The sequence below is a fragment of the Chrysochloris asiatica genome, unplaced genomic scaffold (genome assembly GCF_000296735.1).
Source record: "Chrysochloris asiatica unplaced genomic scaffold, ChrAsi1.0 scaffold00186, whole genome shotgun sequence".
Taxonomy (NCBI): Eukaryota; Metazoa; Chordata; class Mammalia; order Afrosoricida; family Chrysochloridae; genus Chrysochloris; species Chrysochloris asiatica.
Genome location: NW_006408704.1, coordinates 6,015,700 through 6,037,810, shown reverse-complemented (window position 1 = coordinate 6,037,810; position 22,111 = coordinate 6,015,700). Strand labels below are relative to the sequence as shown.

Here is a 22,111-nt window from a genome sequence, read left to right as displayed (position 1 = left end):
GCCAAGGAACAAAGTTAGAAGAGCTTAGCTAGTGCTCACTGGTAAGTTATGGGAAAGAAGTGGCAAGCCTCTTGAAGGCAACATACTGAAAACTAGGTAGTAGAATTAGGTGATGAGATAGGTGGGTTGTAATTTTAACAAAGTAGAAGTTTGAATGGCCTTAGACTTGTACCTCTTAGATGGCTAAAGCGTAGTGTTGCTTCGCACTGTCCTATTGCTTCTTTCCTCTATAGGAAGTGGTCAGTGCCCTGGTGACCCATACCTGCAGTGGGAATGACAGTGAAGTTGATGCTGCATTGGATGTCCTTCTAGAGTTGGCCATTCTAAACCTAGCTGCTATGAGGCTGAATGCTGTCTTTGTGAAGGTAACTCTTCTTTCCACTGACACACAGTGCATTTTCCCCCTTTGCATCAGCGATACCTGATATCTGCTAGCAATCATTTATTTTGCTCTCTTTACATATCGAGTTGTTATAATTGGTGAGGGGTAGGAAGGAGGTCAGGTAATGGGCAAGCAGTATACAAAATAACTCATTGAACTGTGAACCACAAGGTCAGTGGTTTGAGCCTATACGGGGTAGCTATGAGTCAGGACTGACTTGGCAGTACTTAACAATAGCAGTCTGAAGTCATTCAGCCAGAGCTGCTATATACTTAACTCCATGCCTGGCTTTATGCTGAGTGCTGTGGCTATGACAGCCTTTTTCTTGCTTTTGATGATAGAGAGTAAGACACATAAGCAAGTCCCATAACAACAACAACTGATGAGCTGTCTAATAAGAATGTGCTGCAGGAATAACTATTCTGCCTAGGAAGCTGGAGGGGTCTTTTAAGAGGAGATAGCGTTTGAGTGATTTTTGAGGGGTGGAAATGGTTTGACTGGAGAAAGCAGAGGAAATGCTACATTCTAGGTAGAGGACAGTTTGGACAGAAGCCTGAGAGCTGGCAAGCAGACTAGCAGGGCTGGAAAACTGGATCTAAAGACAAGGGGGTGGAGGTCGGGAGGCAGACAGGGTCAGAATGGGAAACCTCTCAAATACGATTCTAAAGATTTTGAGCTTGATTTTTTTTTTTTTTTTAATATTTTGTGTTTTAGATGAATGTTTATAGAAAATTCGATTCCCATTCAACAATTCATCTGCACATTGTTCAGTGACATTGGTTACAATCCCATAATGTGTCAGCACTCTCACCATGTCCACCCCGCCTTCCCCGTTCAGGATCCCTGGCGAAGAATGGGTTTCTCATTTCTGTCACTCCAGTGTCCCTGCCCCTCCTTGCCTTCTCATCTTTGCTTTTGGGCGAATGGTGACTGTTTCGTGTCGGTGTCGAACAGTTGATTATTCTAAGGAGCAGACTCCTCATGGGCGTTATTGTTTATTTTATAGTCCAGTCTGTTGTTTGGCTGAAAGGTGACTTTTGAAATAGTTGCAGTTCAGATTAAAAGGTATTTCAGAGTGTTAGGCTCATGGCTTGTTCCAGTCTCTGTCAATCACTTTTTTATGAATTTGAGTTTTGTTTTTCATTTGCTTCCTATTCTAACCAGGACCTTCTGTTGTGCTGCTGATTGAGTTTGATTTTATACAGGTTCTTAACAGGGACTGAAATAATCAAGTCTGGATTTTGAAAGAACTCTGTAGCCATATGATGGATAGATTGGAAACCACTGAAATGGTTCAAGGGAGTAAGAGTAAGGACCTCAACTAGTGTCATGGTGGTGGAGAGGAAATGATGGTTTAAGAGATAATTGGGTGTTTTAGTTAATATAGCCTGGTTACAATAAGATCTAGAGGTCCATGCATTGGTTTGATAGACCTGGAGCAATTACTGTCTGTGGTATTGCAGGACAATGCACTGGTCCATAAGGTCAGTTTGAACTGCAAACCGGTCCTAGGAACCCCTATAAGGGTTGCTATGAATTGGAACTGATTTGGCAGCACTTAGTACAACAGCATGGTTTCCACTATAGATGCAAGGAAGAAACTCCTCATGCTTCCTGTCTGTGTGCTTGTAGCAGCCAAGACTGAATAAGAATACAGGAGTTACTATAACAGGAGAGGGGAGAGAAGTCAGAAATAACCTTGTAAATGATTCCATACACACACACAAAGAGATATAGAGACCATCTTGGGAAACCAACTGAAAGGCCAGCTTATTTACTGAGCTAAGGAGACTAGAAGGGTAGGAAGAAATACAGTGAGTTTAGTTTGGGATGTACAAGTGTGAATGGTTAGTACATAGTTAGATCATCAGTTTTGGAATCTACTGGCACAGTGGATTTAGTGTGAACTCAAGTGAGCCAGATTTTGAGACAGAAAAGCATAGAAGCTTTCAAAAGCACAGAAGTTCTATGAATGTTAAGACGTCAGGGGCAGGCTAGAGCAAAGTGTCTGTGGAAAGAAAATGAGAAGGTGAAAAATGTGAACTGGAAGTGTTTTGTATAGCTGATGCCCAGAAAAGAGTGAGTTTCAAGAATGAGGGATTTATATACAGTGTTGAAATCTGTAGAGGATGAAGGTGGAGAAGAGGCCAATGACTTTGGCGATTAGTATGCTAATCGCCAAAGAATACAGTTGGAAGCCAGAGAGCAGTAGCATGAAGGAGTAAAGATTGGATATAGACTTATTGCCAAGAAACCAGTATCTTGATGGCTAAGTTGGTTGGAAGGAAGATATGGGGAGGTTTTAAATTCTATGAGGGTAAGTAAAAAAGTATTGCTGCTAGTGTTTCACTTTGTCCATGCACAAGTTTACTCCAAGTAAATCACGTCTCTGTGATCAGTGGACAGCTGCACTCAAGTTCTCCCAGAAATATACTTGTCTTAGTCTCACAAGAGTGCCTTCACAAAGCAGTTCAATCAGAACAGTGACTTCTTAGGGGATCGGCTGGACCCATTAAATTCAAGGCGAAGAAGCCAGCTCAAAAGATTATAGAGACTATTTGGGGGGCATTCCAAATCTTGATAGATTTCCTCAAAGGACACAGGGTGACTACAGAGACATCTTATGGGGACGTTTTAAGAAAATTGAAAATTGCACTAGTGTGCAAAAGGCCAGGAGAGTTGCACTGGGGAGGTTTTTTCCTATCACCACATTGTACCTGCTTATTTTTTGAGGGTAGTAAGGGCTGTCAGAATTTCATTGGCAAACTTTACCCCATCCACCTTACAGCCCTGATCTTACCCCTTCAGACTTCTTTCTGTTCCCAAAACTCAAACAGCATTGAAAAGGAGCACTATGTGAATCTCTTCAGGAGCTAAAACTACTGCTTTGACATAACAATTGAAGAGCACAGACTTCTTCAGGGCAAGTATTTGAGATTGAAACATCATCTGCAGAAGTGGATAGACCTAGATGGACCATATGTTGAGAAATAGTAACTTTACATTTTGATACTTTTGTTTAATCAAGGTTTCTATGATTTTATAGCAATACTTTTTAACTTACCCTGATATGTGGGCTGAGAAGAAATGAAAAATTTTTTAAATTAATTTAGTAATCATTTGAAAATTTATTTTATGTACCTTACTTCATCCTTTGACCAACTTTGAGATGTAGTTTTAGCTATTATTAAGGAGCCTTGGTGACACAGTGCATTAAGTGTTGAGCTGCTCACCACAAGGTCAGCAGTTCCAACCCACCAGCCAACCTACAGAAGAAAGGAAGCAGTCTGATCCCATTTACAGTCTTAGAACTCTATAGGGCAGTTTTGCTCTGTTATATAAGGTCTCTATGAATTGAAATAATCTTGACAGTGAGTTACAACTATTATTGTCTCCATAGTAGAAATGAGAAAGCTAATAAGGTGCAGAGAAATTAAATACGTTGCTTAAGGTCAAAAATCACCTCCTTGTGACTCCAAATCTGTAGAGAAAGATGTCTGTAACATCAGTCCTCAGTGCCCTGAGTAGAGCATTAGGGAATTTGAGCTTTTGAGGAACAGAGGCCTGACTCTCTCTCTCTCTCTCTTTCTCTCTCTCTCTCTCTTTGTGTGTGTGTGCCTTACAAAGATTTTAATGTTTTGATTTGCAGGAATAAAATAATGTTAATTCCTAACCTCATTGTTGGCATTTTTTCTCACAGGGCATTCTAGATTATTTGGATAATTTGTCTCCTCAACAAATACGCAAACTTTTCTATGTTCTCAGCACGCTGGCATTTAGCAAAGAGCAGGAAGCCAGCACTCACATCCAGGTAAGAGGATAACTTTTGAGTAGCTTTTTAAACCTCTTAGCTTGAAACTTGGTGGATAAAGATTACACCAGTCCTAGCAGTTGTTCATTGTTTTCTTACCGCAATCATTTATTAAGTGCTTATTGTGTGCCAGACCTGAGATACTTAGGTATGTTAGACTATTTCTGCGCTTAAGGAGTACAGCTAATTAGACAGGGATGGGTTTGTAAACAATTAACCATGAACCTGAGTAAGAAAACCCAGTCCTGAGGGCTGTGGGGACGCTGAGAATTCCCTTGTTTCCAGAGGAACATTCACATCTAACATGAGCTTCATCTGGACTTGCTCTCATTTGTGAACACTCTCCACTGATAAAGCCAGACTAAGGGACTGAAATAAAAGAATAGCTTAGGTTAGAATCATGCCTCATAGTCTTTTGGTATCATTAGTGCTACCTCATGCAGTAATCTATACTAGTCACTGCCACTTTGTACAACCTTTTTTGCCCCCCTTCTTTCTCTGTGACTTTCTATGGCTCTCTTGATTTTGTGTTTTTAATTGTGACTATATCCAAGGGGACTTGGGAATAACTCTTGTCTTGTCAAGATTTATTCACATTCTGTGAAGGAACTGCTAGAGCTAAAGCCGACTGCAGAGCAGATCATCTGAAAAGCTGGGTTATATGAAGAAAAACATGGCATCAGGATTGGAGGAAGACTCATTAACAACCTATGATATGCAAATGATACAACCTTACTTGCTGAATGTGAAGAGGACTTAAAATATGTACTGATGAAGATTAAAGAGCACAGCCTTCGGTATGGATTGCATCTCAATGTAAAGAAAACAAAAATCCTCACCACTGGACCAGTAGACAACAATTGTATCAACGGAGAAAAGATTGAAGTTGTCAGTGACTTCGTTCTTCTTGGATCAACTATCAACACTCACAGAAGCAGCAGTCAAGAGATCAAATGATGTATTGTATTAGGCAAATCTGCTGCATAAGACCTTGTTAAAGTGTTGAAGAGTGAAGATGTCAGCTTCAGGATTAAGGTGCGCCTGACCCAAGCCATGGTATTTTCAATAACCTCATATGCATGCGAAAGCTATACAGTGAATAAGGAAGACCATAGAAGAATTGATGCTTTTGAGTTACAGTGTTGGAGGAGAATATTGAAAGTGCCATGGGCTGCCAAAAGAACCAACAGATCTGTGTTGGATGAAGGGCAGCCAGAGTGCTCCTTGGAGGACAGGATGGCCAAACTTCATCTCTCATACTTCAGACATATTATCAGGAGGGACCAGTCTCTAGAGAAGGATATCATGTTTGGTCAGGTTCAGAGAAAATGAGGAAGACCCCCCAGCAAGATGGATTGGCAAAGTGGCAGCATCAATGGGCTCAAGCGTGGCAACAATTGTGAGGTTCCGGGTAATGTTTTGTTCTATTGTGTATGGGGTCTCTATGAGTCGGTACCCACTCGATGGCACCTAACAACAACAACACTATGTGCTGCACACTGTGCTGGCAATTCTTATGTACTTTGTCTCTAATTCTCACAACAATAGTCCCATTTTGTAGAAGAGGAAATTGATACTCAGATGAAATGACTTGCCTAGTCCTATTGTAAGGAGCACTGGCGGCGTAGTGGTTACGAATTGGGCTGTGAACTTCAAGGTCAGCAGATCGAAACTACCAGCTGTTCCGCCGGAGAAAGATGAGGCTTTCTGCTCCCGTAAAGATTTACAGCCTCGGAAACCCTATGCCGGGTCACTGTGAGTCAGAAATAACTCCACGGCACATAACCACCACCAATGCTGCTAGAGCAGAAAGAAACAGGTGGGTGCTTTAATAAACACATTTACTCTCTCACAGTTTAGGAGGCAGGAAGTTCAAATTCAAGACACCAGCTCTAGGGAAAGGCTTTTTCTTCAGTTCTAGGGGCAAATTCTTCAACATCAGTGGGCCCACTTTTCCATGTGTCTCAATCTTGCCCTGGGTTTAGGAGGTTCTCAGTACAGGGTTCCTAGGTCCAAAAGACGTGCTCTGCTCCTGCTCTTCTTTCTTGGAGATAATGGGGTCCATCTGATCTCTCCTCACTTGTTGAATCCCTTTTATATCTCAAAAGAGATTGACTCAAGATACAACCTAATGTTATAGGTTGCATGTTGCCTCATTAACATAACTGTCTCTAATCTTGTTTCATTAACATCATAGAGGTGAGAGTTTACAACTCCTGGAATAATTTTATCAGATACAATATGGAGCATAAGTATATAATTATATCATTCCCTCTCTGTTTGTTATGCTGTGGTGGCTTGCATATTTCTGTGGTGCAGGACGCTATGCCACCAGTATTTCATCTATACCATCAGGGTCACTCACAGCAAACAGGTTTCAGCAGAGTTTACCAAGTAAGAACAGGCTAGGAAGAAGGAATAGGCAGTTCATTTCTGAGGGACTAGCCACTGAAAACCTTATGAACAGTCAAGGAACATTGTCTAATATAGTGCCAGAAGATGAGCCCCTCTGTTGGAAGGAACTCAGTATTCACATGGGGAAGAGCTGCCTCCTCAGAGTAGACTCAACCTTATTGACAAGAATGGAGCAAAGGCTTTTAGAAGGGCTTTCATTTGCTGATGAGGCACAACTCAAAATGAGAAGAAACAGCTGCAAATATCTATTAATAATTTGTGTGTGGAATGTAAGAAGTGTGAGTTCAAGAAGATCAGAAGTTATCAAAAACTAAATGGAACGCAGAAAGATTGATATTTTAGACTTTATTGATGTGAAATTGACTGGTATTGGCCAATTTGAATTGGACAGTCACTTGGCTTACTATGCCAGGAATGACAAATACAAGAGGAATGGTGTTGTGTTCATCATCAAAAGGAACATTTGAAGATTTATCTTGAAGTACAGTACTGTCTATGATAAGATACTATCCCTATGCCTATAAGGAAACCACTTTATAAAACTGCTAATCAAATGTACACAACAAGCATCAAAGCCAAAGATGATGAAACTGAAGAATTCTGCCAATATCTTGGGAGTCCTGGTATGGTGCTGTAAGATGAGCACCATCCTGTTACCCTAAAGACCAGCAGTTAAAACCCACCCACTGCTCATTGGAAATACTATACAGGCTCGCTATGAGTCAGAACCAACTCAGTAGCACAACAACTACAACAATCAAACAACCAATGTCTTCAAACATGCAATCAATATACATTGATAATTAATTACTGGTGATTGGAATGTGAAAGTTGGAAATAAAGAGGAAGGATCCATAGTTGGAAAATATGGCCCTGGTGATAGAAATGGCACTAGAGATCACATGATGAATATTGCAGGACAACTTCTTCATAGCAAATACCTTTTCAACAATATACATGGTGCCTATACATATAGACCTCGCCTGATGAATTGACTATATCAATACTCAAGAATTTACTACATCTGTGTGAAGAAACAATGGAGAAGCTCAGTATCAGCAGCCAAAACAAGGCCAGGGACCAACTGGAATAGAAGAACATCAACTGCAGATATGCAAGTTCAGGCTGAAACTGAACACAATTAAAATAAGTCCATGAGAGCCTGAATATGACCTTGAATACATCCCACCTGAATTTAGAGATCAGGTTTGATGCATTGAACACTAATGATTGAAGACCAGAGAAGTTGTGGGATGACATCAAGAGCATCATACACAAAGAAAGCAAAAGATCAATAGACAGGAAAGAAAGAAAAGACCGAAGTGAAGGGCAGAAGAGATGCTGAAACTTGCTCTGTCTTCACTTCTTCATCAGAGGTGAGTCTTCATCCTCGAAGGACCGCTTTTAGGTGAACGAACAGGTGAAAGTCTGATGGAGAAAGATCAGGACTATCAGAAGAATGCTTTAACACCTCAAAACGAAGGTTTTGCAGAGTGTCAACAGTGTATCAACAGAGGTGTGGGGCCGTGCATTGTCATGCAAGATCACAATGCCCTTGGATCGCAGTCCTCTGTGTTTAATCCAAAGTTTAGGCTTCAGCGTGTGAGCTTTTCACTGTAACAAGCACTGTTGGTTATTGAACCTTTTTCCTGATAGTGTTCCAATACTGACCCTTGAGAATCTCAGAACACAGTAAGTATTAGTTCCAGCTGATGGCTGACTTTTGAACTTTTTCTTAGTCAGTTATTAGGATGCTTCCATTTCACACTCTGCTTGTAGTGATGAACCCAGGTCTCATCTCCAATAAAAAAATTTTTTTAAAGAAACTTTTACCTTCCTTCAAGTATTGGTCCAAATTTTGTTTGCAGATATCCAGACGCTTTTGCCTATACTCTGTGTGTTATTTCGTAACCCATCTTGCACAAACTTCTTGAAATCCAAGTCTGACAGGATCATTTCATGCGCATGCTCAATGTATTCATCAGTCTTGGATGTGGACATGTGTTTTAGTACAATCAGAGTGTGTATAATTTTTGACTCAACCTCACATAATCTCTATGCTGAGTAAATAATACAATAAACTGGACTTTTTGAAGAAGATTGGGGCATCAGGATTAGAGAAAGGCTCATTTTCAACATACCATAGGCAGATGCCACAACTTTGCTTGCTGAAAGTGAAGAGAACTTAAAGCACTTGCTGATAAAGATCAAAGAATGTAGCCTTCATTGTTGATTACAACTTGATAGATCAATTTACAACATCATGATAAAGAAAAGGTTGAAGTTGTCAAGGATTTCATTTTACTAGGATCCACCATCAGCGGTGATGAAGCAGCAGTCAAGAAGTTAAATGAAGCCACAAATATATAACGATTTGACAGAGGATATTTGTGCATAGGTATTTACCTTACAAACAAACCTTGAAGATCAAAGACAACAGCTTTCGGTATGGATTGCACTTCAGTGTAAAGAAAACAAAAATCCTCACGACTGGACAAATAAAAAATTGAAGTTGCCATAGACTTTGTTTTGCTGAATCTCCAATCGATACTTACGGAAGCAGCAGTCAAAAAAATTCAAAATAATACATTAGGAAAATCTGCTGCACAAGACCTTGTTAGAGTGTTCAAGAGCACTTTGAGGACTAAGGTGTACCTGATCCAATCATTGTATTTTCAGTAGCCTCATAAACATTTAAGTTATGGTGTTGGAAGAGAATATTGTAATATCATGGACTGTCAGAACAAACAAATCTGTGTTGGAAGAAGTACAACCATAATGTTCCTTAGAAGCAGGATAGAGAGACTGCCTCTCATACTTCGGACATGTTATCAGGAGGGACCAGTCCCTGGAGAAGGACATCATGCTAGATAAAGTGGAGGACAAATGGAAATGAGAAAGACCTCCAGTGAGTTGGAGTTACACAGTTGCAGTAGCAATGAGCATAACCTCATGTTGGGTAAAGGGTCAGCAAAAAAAGAGGAAGACCTCTAATGAGATGGATTAATGCAGTGGCTGCCACAGTGGGCTCAAACTTAAGAAATTGTGAGGATGGTGCAAGACTGGGCAGTGATTCCTTCAGTTGTGCATAGTGTTGGAGTCAACGACACCTGTCAACAACAACAGATTGTTATGCTAACAATCACAGATTGCCAAGCTGATGCACACTTTGGGGAGACACAGTGGAATCTGTAACACTTACCAAGTTAAAGTTAGTAAATGATAGACCCCTTCCTCTCCCAGTATCTATAGACTTTTACCATGTCACTCCATCCTCTTCATGTTTCTCCATTGTTGTCTTGTTGCAGGATGACTTGCACCTGGTGATACGAAAGCAGCTCTCTAGCACAATATTAAAGTACAAACTTATTGGGATTATTGGTGCTGTCACCATGGCTGGCATCATGGCGGCAGACAGGTAAGCATGGAGATTCTGACTTCTATAGCTCTAGGTCAGATGATCAAGTCACCACCTCAAAAACACAGCATTACACTGCACTGATGGCACTATAACAGTACACTTCACAGTCGTAGTAAGAGAAACGAGCAAATATGTGTTACACTTTTCCATGCTCCCTTCTCATATTGACTCTATACCAGGTATCGTTTCTACAGAATTGGTAACGTTGTCATTACTGTTTCATGGGTAGAAACGAGGGATTATCACGAAATGACGTTCCAGAACTGTTTCCACAAAAGGGTCCTCCTGGTTCTTCTGCATCTTTCATCCTAGTCACTGGACACTGCAGGTTTCTCTTGTTTGTCATGTCTAGGACATCATGTGTGGTACAGAAAAGTCTCCCTTATATTTTTACTTTAATTGTGGTGAAACTATACATATCAAAATTTCCCCCATCCCTTGATGCTACAACTGCAGCATTTAGAAAAGTATCAGATTTGGGGCTTGATAAAATGTTGCTATTGCAAAATGACATTGGGATTCAAGTCACACTCCCTGAAAATGATTTGTCAGGAGCACCTGAGATCTCAGGGGACATTTTTCAAATCAGAATTAATCATCCATAGAGGCTGGTTAAGAGCTCATTCTCTGAAGCCGTATTGCAGTGTCCAGTCAAATCCTGCCTCCAGTATTTTATTCACTGAATAACCTTGGGCAAGTTACTTTACTTTCAAGCCTTTAAGGTCTCAGATCTAAAAAGAAGGTAATAATAGTGATTATTTCATGAGAGTTGATAGCATTAAATGCTTAGAACAATGCCTGTTGTTATTAAATGCCCTTGAGTCAGGTCTGACTCATAGTGACCCTATATAGGGTTTCCAAGGCTGAAAATCTTTGCAGGAGCAGAAAGTCTTATTGTTCTCCCATTGAGCAACTGGTGGATTCTAACTGCCGACCTTGTGGTTTGCAGTCCAGTGCTTATCCTTAATAGTAATGTACTTTTTCAGTGATTTAAACATGCTTTCTTCTTTACCTTTAACATGCAAATGCCCAGAATGCAGAAAATAATTTTCTTATTGCTTACATTGATGGAAGACCTTACACTATCCAATTTCATTTTCGTGATGTGGAAAAGTTTAATCAATCCCACCTGAATATCCACTGATTTCTAAATATTCATTTCCTCAAGGCAATGTCCAAAAAAAAAAATCTCCTGAGGTTTCACTGCCTTCCATAGAGTAAATCCATGACATGATGTTTGTCACTGGCACCTCAAGTATACTATGGGTGGGAGAACCTTCAAATCTCCCTTATCTTGTTTAAAATCTTCTTCATAAAAACTAGCAAGAGAATTGGGTGTTATATTTATCTCATTGGCTCTTTTGATGATTTTATCATCCACATCTATGATTCTTATCACCATGTGTTATTTTGCATCTCAAAACCTTGGTTAGACTTTTTTGAATTATATAAAATTTAACATATGTACTTGCTATTATGATTATTAATGATTTAATATCATCTTCAAAATAAGCTACACTAGTCCTCATTTGTTTTGCAATACATTTTGTGTGGCTTAAATAAACACTCCTTTGTGCCATCTCCATCTGTCCCCCACCACCTCTCCCCCTGCCATACCTCCTTCAGGGAGGCAGAGCAAGGCATGATACATACACTTACTGTTGGTTATTGCAAAGTATTGCAAAAGTGAAATGAAAATTCTTTGTTTTTTGAAGTGAATCTTCCAGTGTGACACAAAGGAAAGCTGATCTAAGCAATGAGGTGTGCACACAGGTGAGCTTTTGCAACTTGAGTTTTTATGATACAGGTGGGTACATTTATGATGTAGGTGGGCACATTCATAATATAGATGGACACATTTATGAATAGCTGAGGGATTTCTTATCACAGTTCACCAGAAAGAGTCCTACTTTTAAAAAAAAGCAAAACCTTTTCTGAACTCCTAGTTTTTGTGGTTTGTGCCACTCTTTGCACTCAGAAATCTGTTGGCTTGGATTGTGTTTATTTCTGTATCTATCTAATCTTCCCAATTAATGTCTAAGTGCCTGCAGAGCAAGAGGGGTGGGCCCTGTTTAGAGAGTAGCAGGTTGGCTGGATCACAGGGCAAGTAAATTTGTAATTGAGATAAGCTAATTTGGAGATAGAAAACAAAGGGCCTTGAATGTCAAGCATGACATTTTGATTTAATTCTTGATGCAGAGATAGTTGTTAAGGGTTTCTCAGCATGGAAATGCAACAAATGGCCTATCAAAGCTTTGCTTTAGACCAATTAGTTTAGCTGCATGTGTTGACGGCCTGAGAAAGGGATGAGATTGGAAAGAAATAGACTGGTTAAGAGACTAAGAAAAACCTTAGGTGAAAAGTAAAAGAGCATTGCTCATTGCTGGTGAACTTGGAAAGAGGAAAACTGAGAAGTGAATGGGGTAAATGGAGTTGTGGAAAGTTGACAGGCCAAAGATTGAAGCACGTTTTCTCTTCGGCTGCTGCAGGTGACCACCTTGCTGCAGTTGGTTCACTCCTGCAGTGAGCAGTCTCCTCAGGCTTCGGCACTGTATTACGATGAATTTGCCAACCTGATCCAAGGAGGAAAGCTGGCGCCAAAAGCCCTGGTAAGTCGAGTCTTCTTAGAAAGCCCTGAAGCCTAAGGAAGGGCTCCTTTGCCGCTCTCTTCAAGCCTTCTCTCTGCTGTCCTGTAGAAATGGAGGGGTTGCTGCAGATTGAATTGTAAACCCTCACCTCTGTGCCTGTGGTTATAATCCTATTTGGGTTTTCCTTGTTATGTAAGTGAGGCCGAATGCGTGTTAAATTCATTGTCTGCAAAATATAAAAGAAGGGTATTAGGTCAGCAGAAATGGGGAAGATGGATGCCAAGCCACCTGGAGATCTCCACGGAACTAGGAAACTGGCTGAAGAGACAAGGAGCTTTCCACAGAGACAGCTTGCCCATAGAGTCAGTGCCCTGAGTTCAGACTTCTAGCCCCCTTAAGTGGGAAAGAATCCATTTCTATGCATTAAGGCCATCTGCTGGTGGTATTTCTGTTAGAGCAACACTAGATAACTAAAATGATGTTGCTAAGTGCCGTGGAGTTGGTTCTGATTCTCAGTGACCCTGTATAGTGCTTGCGAGTAGTGGCGGGTGGGTAAGAACTGCTGACTTTGCAGTTAGCGTTCAGTGCTGATCCTGCAGTGCCAGACCGGGACTCCTCGTAACTCAGACAGGGGCCAGCATATAAGCACTTCCACATTCTAGTTGGGAATGCTGTTCAACCCCAGGGCTCTTCTCTAAGGCCTCTGTCACTTAATAACAATAGTAATAGTAATGAAAAGGATGGTGGTGATGATGTTGTGGAGAACCACCATCTGTTTGAGAACCTATTCTATATCAGACATTGTGGAAAGCCCTTGTCATACATTATCTTATTTCCACTTCATAATAAGGAGCTTTGTATTCTCATTATTTCCTTTTTTAGGAATGAGGACACTAAGGTTTGACGTTGTATACCATCGAGTCAGTTCCGACTCATAATGACACTGCATAGGGTTTCCGAGAGCAGCTGGTGGGTTTGAACTGCTGACCTTGCAGTTAGCAATCCAGTATTTATCTGACAGTGTCACACCAGGATTTAGAAATGTCAAAAGCAGTTTTTCTAGGACCCCACCGCAAGTACACCTTGGCTGTACTGCCTTGTTTGTTTGTTTGCTTTCTGAAGGAATGGGCTGGACAGGCCATCCTTACCAATTTCCAAGATGCCTTTGTGGTGGACAGCTGTGTTGTTCCAGAAGGGTAAGTACCGTCTACCCACTGACTGCATTGTACTTGTGAACAACTTAGCCCCTGATAGCAGTAGTTGGTATAGACTTCAGAAGGCCCTTGGCAACAGCCAAGTCTAGCCCAGTCCGTCCTTGACACATTTGCATCCCTAGCTCCAAGGTTGCTCGAAGGTTCTCAATTGTTCTTTCAAGCTCTGCTCCTTATTTCTCACCATAATAAGTGAAATTGGTCTGTTCTGGGTTTCCCATTAGCCTTGCTGGGCCCTGGGTTGGGGCCTCAGATTCTGGGTTCTCTCTACAGTGACTATCCATTTCCTGTGAAAGCGCTCTATGGACTGGAAGAATACAGTAGTCAGGATGGGATTGCCGTCAACCTGCTGCCATTGTTCTTCTCTCAGGACTTTACAAAAGACGGGAGTAGAGTGACTCAGCATGAATCAGACCAAAAGTCAGTACTGCTTTTTTCTAAAACCTCCCTTACTGTGTTGGGTGTTCACAGGGATTTGTGCAGTTACTTGCATCTGTGAGGAACTTGAGTGAAAGGGTTTTCTTCCTGGACAGATGGTACTTGGAGAGGTCAGGGAGAATGAAGAAGATTCTGTTTGGAGCCTGGGGTTGGGATTTGTATTGCCTCATGACAGCCAAATGAGACATTTTCTTTATCCATTTGCTTTCTATCAAACCTTCTTCCCATTGTGGACAGCCTTGACTACCTGTCATCTCTCTTTCCATCTTTGCTTTACTTCTCCCAGCATGTGGACATTCCCCACCTGCCCTCTGACTCCCTGCAATTTAGGTCCTGGTGTATTTGCTGAGCATCCATTCCATACCCTGCCAGATGTTCTTCAAAATAGATTTTGGCCAGATCTCCCTAATTATGAGGGCTGGCCCCCCGTGAGTATGAACTGATAGATCTATAAAGATTTTTCCTTCCTAGATTGGTATCTCCATTGTGCCTGGCTTCCTACTTCCGGTTACTAAGACTGTGCATGGAGAAACAGCATGATGGGAACCTAGAGGAGATTGACGCTTTGCTAGGTAAAGGATGAAGCCATTGTAGCCTCCCTTCTTTGTAACCTTTCTTTGAGAAACCTAGGGAAAGAGCAGAACTGATCCCTGTTGGAAGGAGTTTGCTCATTGCACAAAGAATAGTATGGCAGCTGTAATGGAATTGCAAAGCCAAAATAGATGTACCCAACCCCATCATGTTAGAAATTAGTGGTTTTCGTAATCTCATGGTGCCTTCTGGTCCTTGCCTTTATAGCTGTTGCAGAAGTGCCTTAATTATGTTTGTGACTGCTGTATAAATATGGAAATATGTTTCTGACTAAGTAGCAAGGAGGGCTAGCTCTGGCGGCCGCCTCTACGGGCTTGCACTTAATGGTTTTTGTCCTTGTCTTTCAGATTGTCCTGTATTCCTCACTGACCTGGAACCAACAGAGAAGCCGGAGTCCATGCCAGTTAGAGAGCAGTCGTTCATGTGCTCGCTCATATTTCTCACTCTCAACTGGTTCCGAGAGGTGAGCAGAGTTACTGGGATGTTTCACCCATTGTTTGTAGCGTCTCTTGAAAAGAAACTATTTTCTTGCTTCCCACAAGACTCCTTGAAATGCTCCACCAGCACCAGCCTCTGGGTGTTTCTCCAGCTGTATGGTCCGAATTACACGTACCTTCTGTTGGGGCCACATCAAAATCTTGAGAGTTCACTTACCTGTGTGCCACTACCTCCAAGCCTTTGCTGCTTGTATCTGGAATCACCTCCACACTTTCTCCATGACGGAAGCACTGCTTGTCCTTGCTTAGGCATGCACACAAGTTTTTATTCAGTGAGATCGAGTAAATGGTAGTCGTTTAATAATGACAGGAAAGACAATTATGTCATCTTCTGTTATAACACACTCTTTTTCAAAGCACTCATGCATATTATTTCAGAGAATATTTGTTCTCAGTTACTCCTCACAATTAATTATGAAGTAGGCAAAACAAGTATTATTAGCCTTGCTTTACACATATGGAATTTCAGGTACAGAGAGTTCAAAGTCATTAAAATTTATCAAGCATGCATATTGCACCAAGTACTTTTTACACTTCAATCCGTACAACCATCACATTCTTACTTTAGGGTTAAAGAAATAAAAGCTTAGAAAGATTAAAGACTTGGCTAAGGCTACTCAGCAAGTAAGTAACAAGATAGGACTCGTTTTAGCAGGGTGTGTACTCTCTAGCCACCTTGCTGTTCTGCCTTGTTACATAACTAGTAGTAAGTACAACTGGAATATATTTCAACCCAGGGAGGACCTCTTTCTCTACGGCACCCTGCCGAAAACAGGGTGTATTACAGACTAAACTCCTGCTGTTGAATGTCATCTTCTTTTAGCTCTGGATGACATATAATTTGTGAGAATATAATTTGTACTTTTGCAGATCGTGAATGCCTTCTGTCAGCAAACGTCACCCGAGATGAAGGGGAAGGTGCTCACCCGATTAAAGCACATCACAGAACTACAGGGAATCCTGGAAAAGTACTTGGCAGGTAAGGGAAATGCCCTGTGCTGGTGGTCCTACTAGGATGGCTGAGCCTACTCATCTGGTTCAAGGGAATGTATGCTGAACAAAGCTACAGGAAAAAAAAAAAAAAAAGAATGCATTTATTTTGCTACCATTGTTACATCCAAGCAATCTTGCTGCTTAAGGAAATTAAAAAATATAAAACATTGGTTGAAATATTATGACATTGCTTTTCTTCTTTGGAGGTCAAACTTTCAGGAACCGTTGCCTTCCTGAGCACAGTCATGAGAAGGAGTAACTATGGAAAGTCGCTTAGTACCCCCTGACCATTAAGTAATCGAATCGTTTTCAAGTACTGATACTTGATTCTGTGGGGAAAAGTGAAGCACCCCTCTCATATACCCTCACCTAAGTAACTATATGTAAATAAACTTAGGTGATTGAATATTGCTAATATCTTTTTATTTTAAATGTGAGTTAGTTTGGATAGGGTATTTTTCATCATTTTGTTTAGAATGGTTTTATATTAGTTGATCATCAGTTAATAAGATCATCTCTATGTTATCTCAGGCCACTTTGCTATGCCAAAACAGTTCATGTCAAGTGACTTGACTGAATCTTCCAGGCATTCAGCCATGCTTGATGATTTTTAAGTACTAGTTTCTAGCCAGTTGGGTTATTGCATTCTAAGGATAGTTGTGGTGTATGGTTGATATAAACGAGGGAGCTTCAAAAAGTTAGTGGAAAGACCTCATTACCTTTTAATTCCATTTTTCACAAGCCTCGTGAATCCCCTTCACATAGAACTTCTGCCTGCTCTCTGTTTCAGTCACCCCAGACTATGTGCCTCCTCTTGCAAACTTTGACTTGGAAACGTTAGATGCAGCACCTCATACCAGTACGGCTATTTCTGCAAAAATTAGACTAACAGGAAAGAAGAGTGAGTACGTTCTTTTCTTCTTATTCTGTGTCTGCACATGAGCTACACTGAATTAACCTAGCAATCCCCATAGCATCAGTAACTGGAGAGATCATGTCACTGAACCCTTCCTTCAGCAGGGTTACAAATAAACTACAATTAGGATTATAAAATTGCCTCTTCTAGAGGTGCCTGGCTTCCACTACCAATGGCTCTGAAAGGGATCAGATTAAAAGATGTAGAGAGAGGGGGAGAAAGCGTGGTACAAAATGCAGATTCTTAAAAAAAAGACCATGGGATCTGGTCAGATAGAGACTGGTGGACCCTCAAGACTATGGTCTTTGGTCCATCTTCAGGTCTGGAACTGATCTCGTCCCCATGGGGGGACACTACCACTAGTGAGGTATACGCTTGGATGGCAGCGGGCTCGGTGGGTGTTACCTCTAGATAGACTTCAGCACTTTTTTTTCCTGAGGGCAGCAGTATTTGGCCAACATGAATGCTGACTCCTTGAGTCTCATTTCTCTTTCTGAAACATAAGGAGGAGCGAAACGAAAGGCAGATGGCAGCAAAACGTCCACCCCTGACACACTTTCAAAGGCGGATACTTTGGAATGCGACCCTACACTGTCTGATAAAAGCCAGCTGGAAAAGGTATTGGGATGAGGAAGGGACCTGGGATCCCTGAGGTAAACAGAGGACTAGCATTATTCACTGCACTTCACACAGGGAGAAATGAGGGACTGGAGAAGGAAATGAACTCAACCTAGGCCTTGGAGTGACCCTCTCATTAGCAAAGTTGGAATTTCTTGAGTATTTTACTCACTTTTTTATACTCCTTTGAATTCTCTCTTGTAGCAATTATTGAATTCTGCCTTTGACAGGTTCTTATTTATGCTTGATTTAGTCTCTTGTCCATTTCAATATTAGATTATCATTTTCTCAATAAATCAAGATAATGTGAAATTCTCAGCACAATTTCTGGTATTTGTTAAACAGTACTTATTTTTCCTGGAACTGTGTATTGCTCCCAGGATAGGTTTTGTATGTTTGTAAATTTGCCTGCACCACACCGATTGTAATTATTTCTGTTCTTTAGTTGCCATTTATTGAATGTTTAATATGTGCTGTTCCTATAATCCCTCTAAAAACCCAAGGTTAGTATTGATACCCACATTTAAAAGATGAGGAAAAAAATAAAACATGAGAACAATAAAAAAAAGTAGTAAGAAGATATGAGGAAACTGAGATCCAGAAAGAGTAAGTGACTTGTCTAAGGTCACACAGATAATAAGTGCGTAAGCCAAGATTTGAAACGTTGCATCTTTCTGGCTCCTAAGCTCATGGTTTTCTCCACAACTGGCCTAATAATTCATCCCTAAGGAGAAACTAACTCAGGATCTCCATGTGTGACCTGTATCATCTCATTAAATTAAGGGTACTGGTCTTATTTAGCACTGGTAATTTAGCACTTATTTAGTACTGATAATATTGTTGGTGATCTGCTGAGAGTGTAACTTTTTCCAACAACAACAACAAAATGAATGCATATTTGCATTTTAAAATCTTGATTAGAAAGTAGATTTATGTAGAAGACTTGTTCATTCTGTTGGTTGCTGCTGCTTTCCTTCTAGGACTGTACAAGGAAAGAAGAAGAAAAGACATCAGTGTCACTACAGAGTTACCGTGCTTATTTCCGGGAGCTGGACATTGAGGTATTCTCGATTCTGCATTGTGGACTGGTGACCAAGTTCATCTTAGATACTGAAATGCACACAGAGGTAAGTGACTGAACTTAGTCTTCTTCAGAAAGTCCCTCAGTACTATTTTTTTTTTCAAAAAGAACTCTCTGACAAGGAGGCAAGTTGGTACTGGCTTCAAAATCCTATGTATGTGAAGCCATCATCCTGATTGTTTTGATGTTGATAAGCTGTAGGTGTTCATAGTGCGTTAGACGTTATAAGAGATCACATTAACCCTGTGGCCCATATCTTTAGGTTAGTGATCGTAAGCTAGTTACATTACTTTTTTAGAGCAACACTGTTCTCATTTATAAAGGCCAATTCTATTTTCACTTTGTCATGAAATCTATCCAGCATCCAACAAGGAGCCCTGATAGTGTAGTAGATTATGAGCTGGGCTGCTAATTGCAAGGTAGTTCAAATCTACTAGCATCTCCACAAGAGAAAGGTGAGGCTTTCCTCCTGTAAAGATTTCCAGCCTCAGAAACCCTATACAAGGTCACTATGAGTCAGAACCAACTCCATGGCACATCACCACCACCACCACCACCACCCAGCATCCAATAGATCCTTTTTGAGGCCTTATTCTATTTTCCACTAAACTGGACACTGGTGGCTCAGTAATACATACAGTATGATGCTTGCCTTCAAACAGCTCATGATCTAAGAGAGGAAGTAGACACATGTAGCACTATGTGCTATGTTGATGGCCTGAACCAAGTCCCCTTGAAACTGAGAAGAGGATGGTATTTGTAAGGAAGTAGGGGGAGTAAGAAACCTTGGTGGCGCAGTGGTTAAACTGCTCAACTACAAACCAGAAAGTTGGCAGTTTGAAGTCACCAGCTGCTTCTCGGGAGAAAGATACAGCATTCTCCTTCCATGAGATTTACACCTTATGAAACTATGGGGCAACTGTGTTCTGTCCTCTGAGGTTGCTGTGGGTCGGAATCAACTTAATGTCAGTGGTTTTGTTTTTTTTATTATTGATTATGGGAGTAGAGGACATTTTCACAGAAAAAGTGACTTTTGATATGGGATTTCACCAGAGAGTAGAATTTCTCCAGGTGAAATAATTGAGAAACAGCATGAATTATTTTCTGATAGTTTTAAAAAAAAGCTCCTTCAAAATAATAACAGTATCTTTTTTTCCTACTTTTTAAAAAAGCTTTTCTGCATCAGCTTATACTTAGAAATTCTCCATAAATGTATGTTGAGTTAACAGATTAAAGTAAGAGGTCATTTTGGACCCATTCTTCTGTTATAATGTATGTATAGGGTTCTTGACCTGAGTTAATAGTAACCAAATGTTGTTGTTAGGTGCTATTGAGTAGGTCTAATTTGTAGCGACTCTGTATAGGGTTCCCTAAAAGCAACTGGTAGGTTTAAACCGCCAACCTTGTGGTTAGCAGTCCAGTGCTGATCCTACAGCACCACACCAGGATTCCAGCAAAGCATGGAAAGTGTGAAGGGATTTTGTAATGAACTGAAAAGAGAAAAATTTTCTTAATTTTTTATCAAGGAAATGCTTCTGAGGTCCAGTTGGAAAATATGAGGGGTCTTCAAAAAGGTCATGGAAATTTTTCATTGGCTTTAAATTCCATGTACTTTTTTTTTTTTAAGGTTTTTATTATGGATTGAGTGAAAGTTTATAGGGCATATCATTAGTTTCACATTCAACAATTCATATAACTTGTTTCATTACAATGATTATAATTCCCTCTATATACCATCAGTTAAAAGTATTTCTCTCTATCCACTTTGGCTTTTTAAAAAAAAACACAAACAAAAAAACCCACTCAGGCATATGTAATAATTTACATCTCCAAAGGGCACATTCTGCAAGTCTGCTCCTGGCCCCCAGTTCTTAGTCCTCCTCTTCTTAGTTGATGAATCTAGAGTCCTCAGCCACTTCCCTTCTCCATGCCCCCATCTCTGCCTCCATCTCTGGCGCTGCTGCTTCTCTGGATAAGGTCCCGCATTCTGTTTGTGCATTCCTCTCTTGATGGTCCTAGGGTCCTCTGTTTATGGACTGTAAGATTAACCACTCCCCTTTTTTTGTTAGAAAAGTTCTACCTTTACAATTGTGACAGTCCTGATTAGTCATGATAACAGTTATTCACTATTGAATCTTACAAATCTTAAGATTTTCTTTTCACTAGATCCATCTCTTTTCACTAGACCCACCTAGACAGGATGATAGCTATTCAGTGGGAACTCTTTCTTACCCCCATATTTTTAACTAAACTCCCTCTTGAAACCTTGTAAGCCAGGCACTTCATGCCTTTATTGCCCCTTCATTTTAGATCGCCAATGTCTAAGTTGCCTGTCCCTATCTACCCTGTGCACAGAGCAGATAGCATTGATAGTTGATTTCAAGACTCTTTCCCTCTCTGTTGGTATTTAGAGTATCTACCGATCTGAGTATAGGTCAGGTTCATCATGAAGATGTATCTTCTGTTACTGTAGCTGTTCCAGTCTGCTTGTCCTTTCTAGTGGGAATGTCTCACCTCACAAGTTTGTGAATGGGACTCAGGATTCCACCTAAGGTCCTATACTCTGTAAAGGCTTTGCACGAAGCCTGTTTCACTGGGCAAGTTATAGAACCCCTTTTAGGTATTCCAATCAGTTATAGGCTGAAGGCGGGCTTACAAGTTTTCTGTAATCATGTTTCCTAACATTCCTTTCTATCCCACTCAAGTGTCTGTTTTACAACAGTAGGCAAGGGAAACTAATATTCATAGGGCAATCAAGGATTAATATTATTTACCCTCTTCAAGTTATACCTAGATCCCTGTATCCAAGAGCCCTGTTCCAAGGTTGAGTATGCATCACTATTTACCTTTTCCCACTAGGCCATGCAAACCTGTCTCAGTGTTCCCCTATCTATCTTGTTCTTCTGCCTCCTCCCCATTTCTTGTATTGCCCTCCCCAACACTCAAAATAAACCCCCCACCCCAACCCCATTGTGATTACCTTATATTCCATTAGTTCTTCCCTCCATTTAAGACAGTCTATTTTATCCAGCAATCTACCTGAACTTCCCACCTCCTGGATCTCTATGTTTACCTTTTTTCACATTGTAATTGTTTTGATCATAGACTGACCTCCCAGATCCTCTGTTCTTATAATTTTATTCTGTTCT

At 40.7% G+C, this 22,111-nt stretch overlaps 1 protein-coding gene across 1 annotated transcript in view; it reads left to right on the top strand.

The window, feature by feature from the left end:
* The window catches only part of FANCD2 (Fanconi anemia, complementation group D2), a 75,804-nt gene that overhangs the window by 33,897 nt on the left and 19,796 nt on the right, over window positions 1-22,111 (top strand). Inside the window, exons 16-29 of the mRNA XM_006872207.1 lie at window positions 234-365; window positions 4,083-4,193; window positions 9,917-10,026; window positions 10,769-10,771; window positions 11,745-11,802; window positions 12,519-12,638; window positions 13,740-13,813; window positions 14,102-14,248; window positions 14,738-14,838; window positions 15,205-15,320; window positions 16,225-16,333; window positions 17,138-17,248; window positions 17,772-17,881; window positions 18,862-19,008. Coding sequence (XP_006872269.1) covers window positions 234-365; window positions 4,083-4,193; window positions 9,917-10,026; window positions 10,769-10,771; window positions 11,745-11,802; window positions 12,519-12,638; window positions 13,740-13,813; window positions 14,102-14,248; window positions 14,738-14,838; window positions 15,205-15,320; window positions 16,225-16,333; window positions 17,138-17,248; window positions 17,772-17,881; window positions 18,862-19,008 — 1,449 coding nt within the window. The remainder of the gene's footprint in view (window positions 1-233; window positions 366-4,082; window positions 4,194-9,916; window positions 10,027-10,768; window positions 10,772-11,744; window positions 11,803-12,518; window positions 12,639-13,739; window positions 13,814-14,101; window positions 14,249-14,737; window positions 14,839-15,204; window positions 15,321-16,224; window positions 16,334-17,137; window positions 17,249-17,771; window positions 17,882-18,861; window positions 19,009-22,111) is intronic.